At 45.5% G+C, this 9,043-nt stretch overlaps 1 protein-coding gene across 1 annotated transcript; it reads right to left on the minus strand.

The window, feature by feature from the left end:
• Nucleotides 1–7,214: 7,214 nt before the first annotated feature.
• On the minus strand, nt 7,215–8,227 carry LOC125554233 (uncharacterized). The gene has a single exon (XM_048717814.2). The coding sequence runs from the start codon at nt 8,171–8,173 to the stop codon at nt 7,346–7,348; it is 828 nt and encodes a 275-aa protein (XP_048573771.2). The 5' UTR covers nt 8,174–8,227; the 3' UTR covers nt 7,215–7,345.
• Nucleotides 8,228–9,043: the final 816 nt, after the last annotated feature.

Genomic DNA, 9,043 nt, shown 5'->3' on the forward strand with positions numbered 1-9,043 from the left:
AAACGAATGTCCACTCCAGGTTCAGGATCCCCCATGAATATTCCTAGCTTCTTCTTCAGGTCTTCATTCTTCTCCAATAGTACAACAATTTCCTCTTCATATCCATCGCGCGTAGCTTTAAGCTCTTCCTCCAGCTCCATGTTCCGGGTCATCACCTTCTTTGTGTCTATCATGTTGGCCCACATCTGGTTCTCATAGCGTTGAATGTGCTGGTTCAACTCATGTATGTAGGCTGCAATGGATTTATCCTTCCTGGTGTGAATCATCTCCCATTGCTCATCTCGGCGTCCACATATTTGGTAGGTGGTGTCTTTAAGATCCTTGTGGTACACCTCTGCTATGCGTCCAATGGCGATGTGGGCGGCCATGCTCTTTCCTAAACTCTAGGTTGGTGCGTCAAAGGAAAACTCGATGGGCTCGGTAATTGGTGCAAAAGTCCTTCCTGGAACATGAACTTGAATCGTCTAGCGCTCCTCTTCTGGTAAAGTGGCGGTGAAGGTTCCGGTGAAGCTTGGTATGCCGATGTTCAGGTACCTAGTGACTTCCTTCAAGTGTCGTCCGAAAGGTATGTCACCATACGGTTGATTGAACTTGTTCCTTGGATCTGACATCTATAGTATAGAAATAGAGAAGCGTGAGAAATGAGCAGAGAAGAGTATCATGTGGCTTTGCCTAGTGGTCGTGTCCTACAGTCAGCGTGCGCTCTGATACCATCTTGCAGCGACTCGATCCCAATGGACTGTAGTATCTGTGCATAAGTGTCATCCCTTGATCAGTATTGCTGACACACAGTACTCGAGGATTTATAACAGAATTCAATAACATACTTATTACATCGAGTGTCTCATAAAGAGTACTTATTACAATAATATGGCCGAAGGCCATCTAAATAACATGGGGAAGCATCGAAGATAAATGAGTCCTTCCAACTCCACGACAAAACTTAGTGCATGTCAACTACCTATCGCGCCTTACTCTTCGTCTCAAAATTCTGCAACATGATACGTTGCAGCTATATGGTTATCATTTGGCTGGTGGAATATGCTGGCAAGATAACACTATAGAGCAATGAACAAAATAACAGCTATCACTACATGTATATTTGGCTGGTGGAGGCTCTATGGTTATCATTTGCATAAAGCTAATTTTTCCCTACAACAAAGTAATATATTTAATTTAACTACAAAGTTTATGTCATTATTGAGAAGGTTCTTCCAACTCAATCCCAAAGTAATAGTAATAACCCAACAAATTCATTAAGTAAAGTGATGAGATCAACCAATAATTCAAATACCAGATACTCAAGATGTCCTTAACCGGGGCCATGACTAACCATGATTAGTTTATACACTCTGCAAAGGTTTGCACACTTTTCCCCACAAGACTCGACCACATCCATGATCAGATGATCGAGACATAGTCTTTCTGAAGCATTAACTCTTTACTCTGGGTAGACAGTACCACCTACTTTCCCCTACATATGCTAGCCTACCACTAAAAGAGGTCACATAACTTACTCAACTATGCTAGAGCCCATAATTTCTTGTGGATGCACACGGAAGTTTCTGAGCATGAATAATTTTATGACCCCTTTGAGCCTGGGTGGCATTCCGTAGGATGATCACACGGGTACTCTGGGATATCCTAGGACAACACTGGATTGCTCCAGGTGCCCACAACCAATCCACTCAGATGTGTATTTAAGTAGCCACCTTAAGTTTCCCTTAGTTAAATATTAACTCTCACAACTTTCATGAATCTCACGTACCAATCCCGTCTACGAGCATGGCTAAGCAAATATGAGCATAACGTAGAATTCCAGAGGTTGATAAAAAGACAATAGGTTCCTATCTCATCATCTACTTCCCATATCCACATGTTCACAATCATACTCATGCAATGTTTGAGGGTTGAAACTAATGCATAAAAACTAGGTAATAAAGGGATATGATCAAAGTGTAACTTGCCTTGCTGAAAACCCTAGAGATTCGTAGTAGCAAGCTTCGCACTTTGGAAACTCTATCGCAAACAAACAATAGAATACATAAGCACTCAAACATAAGATGCAAAGTAAAAACCAAAAGAAAAGATCTAAATAGAAAGTTCAAGTGGAGAGCTTCGATTTGCAAAAAGAATCAATCGAATCGGAGATACGAAACTCAAACTATGATCAAAAGAAGTTCAAATCCAAATATGCTTGAAACCAAATTTTAAATTTTCAAAATCATGTTCAAGTTGTTTATCCGGACAGAGGGGAATAAGACGAAGATTTTGGCATTGCTTTCATTGGATTTGGACAAACGAGCAAAAAGTAGTGTGGGTTTGACAACCAGGGACTAATTTGTGATGAAAAATAATTTACAGATAGGTCCCTAGCCGAAATTAAACTAAAAGTAAAAATCTAACGAACGAACGTTCGCTACCGAAACCTAATGAACGAAAACTGTTCGCTACCAAATACTAACGGACGAACGTCCGCTAAATAACTATCCTAATAAAAACAAACCGAATTTAAAAGAAAAACCAAAAAAACCGGGTCGGCGGTTCGATTTATACCGGTTTGTTGTAGAAAACTGGCATTGGCGGTGGCAACTCCGGCGAGGGCGGGGCAGTGCTGCAGTGGCGGGGTGGTACGGGGCGACAGCGTGGCGGCTAGCGGCTCGAGGCTGCGACGCGGGAGGCGGCGGCGGCGCGGCGGTGCGGGCGGCGGAAGGCGGCGGCTTGGGTAGCGGGAGGCGGCGGCGCGACTTGAGGGGAAAGGGGGTGGCCTCAGCCTTTAAAGGGGCCGAGGGAGGTGCAGCTTGGAGGAGAGGGCGGCGTGGTGGCGTCGGACTCCGGCAGAGTCCGTATCCGGGATGGTGGGCGAGGCGGTGGCGTGCTGGGCCGGCTGGGCTTCGGCCCAGTCGGTTCGATTTTTTTAAATAATAAATTCACCACAGAGAAAAATCAAAAGTAAAATAAAATAAAAATCCTAAAAATCCAAAAGTAATTTTCGCGATCCTCTCCTAATATTTAGGACAATGTGAACATTTTTCTAGGCTAAATGCAATTTTTTGAAATGCATATTTTTCCATAATTTAACCGAATAAAATTCAAATAAAATATATTTTTATTCAAAATTAAATTTCCATTATTTCCTCGCTGTTTTGAATAAGTCATATTATCTTCTCTTATTATTTTATTTATTTTGATATGATTGGAAAAATAATTTCAAATAAAAATTACCTTGACCCAAATTACAAATTTTGAAAATTCAAAAATGTAATTTCATGAAAACCTCCAACTCTCTCAAATGGTCCTTGAGTTGCGTAAGGTCTCTTGGATCAAAATGTCCAAATAAACCAAATTAAAAATGCAAAATCATGGATGCATATGATGACCTAATGATTAACATCCAAATTGAAAATTGGGATGTTACACTACTACACAACTTATTCTTATAGACTCGTGTTGGGCCTCCAAGTGCAGAGTTTTGTTGGATAGCAGCAATTTCCCTCAAGTGGATGACCTAAGCTTTATCAATCCGTGGGAGGTGTAGGATGAAGATAGTCTCTCTCAAACAACCCTGCAATCAAATACAAGAAAAATCTTGTGTCTCCAACACACCCAATACAATGGCAAATTGTATAGGTGCACTAGTTCGGCGAAGAGATGGTGATACAAGTGCATCATGTATAGTAGATATAGGTTTTTGTAATATGAAAAAAAAACAGCAAGGTAGCAATGGATAAAAGTGAGCACAAATAGTATTGGAATGCTTAGAAACAAGGCCTAGGGTTCATACTTTCACTAGTGCAATCTCTTAATAGTGCTAACATAATTGAATCATATAACAATCCCTCAACGAGCGACAAAGAGTCACTCCAAAGTTCTTATCCAGCGGAGAACATAAGATGAAATTGTTTGTAGGGTACGAAACCACCTCAAAGTTATCCTTTCCAATCAATCTATGGAGCTATTCCTATAAGTGTCACAGACATGCCTAGAGTTCGTACTAAAATAACACCATATGATACACATCAACCAACTCTAATGTCACCTAGATACTCCAATGTCACCACAAGTACCCGTGAGTTGATTATACGATATGCATCAAATAACTTCAGATTCAAAATATTTAATCCAACAAAAAGATCTTCAAAGAGTGCCCCAAGATTTCTACTGGAGAAAGTAGGACAAAAACATGCATCGACCCCTATGCATAGATTACCCTAATGTCACCTCGGGAATCCGCGAGTTGAGTGCCAAAATATACATCAAGTGAATCAATGTAACACCCCGTTGTCACCATGGATATTCAAGTGCAACACATACATAAAGTGTTATCAAATCCAACAAGTATTCAATCTGCTAATAGTGAAACCTCAAAGGTAGAAACTCAATTCATCACAACAACATAGAGAGGGGGAAACATATATGATCCAACTATATTAACAAAGCTCGTGGTGCATCAAGATCATGCCAAATCAAGAACACGAGAGAGAGAGAGATCAAACACATAGCTACTGGTACATACCCTCAGCCCCAAGGGTGAACTACTCCCTCGTTGTCATGGTGACCATCGGGATGATGAAGATGGCCTCCGGTGATGATTTCCCCCTCCGGCAGGGTACCAGAACATGGTCCCGATTGATTTTTTGTGGGTACATAGGATTGCGGTGGCGGAACTTCTCATCTAGGGTTCTTTTCAGGGTTTTGGGTATTTATAGGAATTTTTGGCGTCGGTTTCACGCCAAGGGGGCCCATGAGGGAGCGACAAGCTCGGGGCGCACCCTAGGGGGGCTAGGATTGTCGTGCCCTTGTGGCTCTTCTAGCTTAGCTCTAGTGCTCTGTGGGTCTCTTCTGGTCCATAAACAATCACTGTAATTTTTTGAGCCATTCTGAGAAGTTTTATTTCTGCACAAAAAACAACACCATGGTAGTTCTGCTGAAAACAACATCAGTACAGGTTAGTACCATTCAAATCATATCAAAACCATATAAAATTGTTATAAACATGGCATGAATTCTTCTTAAATTATAGATACGTTGGAGACGTATCTGTCGCACGCCCTGTTGCGGTTGAGCACTCGATGACCCTTGATCGATCCCTTGTAATTGAGAGCATGCTCTTCCACATGCTCCGAGTCTACAAGGACCACCTACATCATCGTTGTCTTATCCATGTAGTCCTTGTTGGATGACTCAACATGGTGACCGTATATGTATTTCATATCCAAATCCATTGCTTCGAAGAAGAAGGGACAAAAAAATTAGCATGGGTATTTCACCGACCAGTTGTCGGGCATGGTGAGTATGGTAGGAAAGGATGGTACTTGTGTGGCGCTAGAAGGAGATGTGTGGAATGACGGCTGAGGAGAAGCGGTGTGGAGCCCAGGGTGTACCGTTGGAGGTGATGGATTCGTCGAGTTCTGGCATGGATGTGGCGGGGCGGCCAGGGTGGTGGAGCGTCGGCGATGGCAAGAGAAAAATGAAAGAAGAGAAAATGGGAAGATGGAGGCGCGGGTCCGGGAGTGGTTTTGGTGGGGGTTGGGTGGGCCAAGGGTGTCCGAACACCCGCAAAGCCCCCACCCCCAAGTTTGTCTCGGGTTTGCGGGAAAAAGTGTGTCTAGATCGGTCGACAGACCGATACAGACCCGCGTTAGATGGCTAAACACATCTGAACTGCGTAGTCCAAACGGTTGCAGGCAGTTTGCGGGCCCGCTTTGGAGATGCCCTAAGTGACTCAATCAAACATAAAAAGAAAAAAGGGGAAAAACTAGCCCACACAGATCTTCATGTAAAATCAGTGACATAGAACTTAATTTTGTAATACTTATGACATATCTAGATATGCTTTAGCAGAATCAATATTGTATATGTCGTTTACAACTTGTTGTAGTTGTGTGGCACAACATGGAGCTGGTTTGTTCATGATTTGCATCATGGACACCACCTCTGTTTGCTGTAGAGTGGATTGTTACAAGGCAGTGTGCCTATGTGCCTTGTGCCAATGTGTCGCTGTGATCTTTACTGGCTTGGGAGGGGATACATGATCTAGTCAGACTAATCAGTCCCAAGCAAGATATAAGATACATGGTGTGCTACGTGTTGGCCGGCGGGTCGCGATCCGTCTGGTCTATGATGCTCAGCCTGAGACCATATCGTGTGTTCATGTTCCTTATTTTCCTTAGTGCAACAAGAACCTTATTGCAATTAAAACCGGGTCCTTGTTGCAGAAGCATCCCCAGCTCACGGTTGTCAATGTTATCATTGCAACAAGTAACAAAAGTCTTGCTATAACTGCAACATGACTATTGTTGCAATTGAATCTCTGTCTTGCTGTCATGTTCACCGCCATTGCAACAAGACCCTTATTGCAATTGTCACTTGACCTTTGTTGCAAAAAGCATCTCCGCTCATGGATCGGAGATTGGGAGGTCATTGCCATCGGGGACCTATGTCATCATTGTCGCCTCCAACCCCAAGTCCATCCACCCGAGCTCCCATTCCGAGCCCGTTGTGTCGGTCGGTGAGCTCGCTGGAGTAGCACATCGTCACGCCCTTCTCCTTCCTCCCATCCTTCTCACCCCTTCTACTCTCTCACCTTCCTCTCTCCTTCGCAGATCTGCAAAACCACCCGAGCTTGGCTAAGCTGCCGTGCCTAGCCATGATGTCGCCACATGTTGGAAACCGCCCTATCCTTCCCTGGTTGGTCCGCAACAAACCTTTTGTTGTGCTCGAAGGGATTGCAACAAGTGCCACATCAAAAAAGCTATCCTATGGTGGCTTGTTGCGAGCCATCTGATGAAAGGCATGTCTAATGGTCACGAGACAGTGCGACAAAGGTGGTTGGTTGAGAGGAAGCGTTTTTAATAAGATATTTGGACATGCTATTTATAAATTACCTTAAAAATCACGTTAGTCGATGTTTTCCGCCATTGGATTAAAATCTAACAAAAAACCCAACGGCTGTCGTTTGTCTTCCTCCTCATATCGTCCCCTTCCTCCAACCGCATCACTGCCCCAAGTCTCCACCTCCACCAGCCTGTCACCGGACATCCCTCAATACCCTACCCCCTAAACACCTCTTCTCGGGCACGAGCAACCCGCCCCGGAACCTGAACCATCAACCTCAGACCCCCCTCACAAGAAATGCCACTATGTGTCGTCCCTAGCTATGGTTGCTCCTGGCGACCTCGTTTCCGGCCAGAAATCGACTGACTCGAGTTGCATATTCAAGAAACTTACCATAACAAACACAAAAGATAATACATGATTCAACAGGGGAATGTCTTGAAACAACACAAATAGTAATGACAGAGATTACACTGAAAACCATCCATATATGATACGACTACCCACCTTAGTGGTGGCCGTTGGTTGGGTGATCGGACGGCGATGCCCCATCGGCCCTAGCAGCGGTGGTGGCCATGACAACCGAGTACAAGAGCTGCCCTGCCTGCCGCTCCACCTCCTCCCTCACCACCTGCCGTATCGCCGCCATTAGTCGCACGTCATTGTCCCCCACACCCACTGGTGGTGGTGTCTTTTCCTTTTCCTTTGCCTTTGCCTTTGCCTCCTCTGAGGCCTTATCTGCGGCCATCTGGGGCAGGCCTAGGCTCAAGGTCAGTGACGGCATTGGCATCGGGTCATCAATAACAGCAGTAACTACACCATGCGCGGCGGCCGGTGGCGACCCGTTCATCACCATGACTTGTTCCTCCTGCTGCATCTTCGCTCTCACAGCCGATCCGGACGATGAGGAGGAGGCGGCGACACGTGCGGCGGTGGCAGCGGCCATGGCCTTGGCGCGGCGCTGGCACCTGCGGAGGTTGGAGTTCCAGTGGTTCTTGACGGAGTTGTCGGTGCGGCCGGGGAGGAGTCGCGCGATGTCGGCCCACTTGTTGCCGTAGCGTGCCTGCGCGGCGATGATAAGAGCATCCTCCTGCACCGTGAAGGGGCGGTGCTGCACAGCCGGGCTGAGCTGGTTGCACCACCGCAGCCGGCATGACTTGCCCGTGCGCCCGGGGACACTGGCGCTGATCACGCTCCACCGTCGCGCGCCATGCTGCCGGACGAGGGCCACCAGCAGCGCGTCCTCCTCAGGGCTCCACGACCCCGTCTTGATCGGCGCCGGCACCTCCATCGCGCCAGTGCGGTCGTCTTCGACGCAAGCAACGGCTGGAATCATCTATCACATAGAGGAGTGGTGGTGACTGGTGATGAGCGGCGCGGCGTCGAGCTGGCTATATAGCGAGCGCGTGCGTGGTCACTGGTGTAAGTGTGTGTTGTGTTGCGTGGTCTGTTGCAGGCGTTGTTGTCTGCATTGCAAGTGGCTGGGGCGTCGACGTGGATGGCTAGAAAGAAAGAAAGGCATCCGTTTCTTTTGTCGCACCACGACAAGCAACATATGCACGCCAGGGTGTAGTAAGGGTGTCACTACAAGTGAGAACAGACATATATTGTTGAAACAGATGGACGTGCATGCCAACCCAGCAGTAGAGCATATGATCCATCTATCTAATCTAATGTAGTAATACTTTAGATTGAAGAAGGGTGCAAGCGGTGACCTGCTTATCCCGTGTGAAGCTCCTCTTGTTCACCACTTGCTATAAAAATAAACAATAAGCTTGTATTTTGGAATTGTCCGTGAGCCTGTCCCACTTGCATCATTCATTTGGAGGCTCATATGAAGAAGAATGATCCCTCTGCCACACACTATCTTATTGTTTCCTTTTATTCCGATGTTGATATATAGATCATGAACCGTGGCGAGAATCGTATTCCCAAGAGGTTGGTTATATGATTCTAAAAAAACATGTTGATTATATGGAAATGCAACAAGGTTACAAAATGTAGGAAGAACTTCAACCTACTTAACAAAAATTTAACAAAAAAGTATGTATTAATTAACCAAATCAACATTAAAAGTAAACATGCTCCGTGAGTGTGTGTTGTGTTGCGTGGTTTGTTGCGGGCGGTGTTGTCTGCATTGCAGGTGGCTGGGGCGCCAACATGGATGGCTAGAGTAAAAAAGGTGTCTGCTTCTTTTGTCACACCA

This window comes from Triticum urartu, chromosome 4A, assembly GCF_056163025.1.
Source record: "Triticum urartu cultivar PI428250 chromosome 4A, HENAU_Tu73, whole genome shotgun sequence".
Classification (NCBI taxonomy): domain Eukaryota; kingdom Viridiplantae; phylum Streptophyta; class Magnoliopsida; order Poales; family Poaceae; genus Triticum; species Triticum urartu.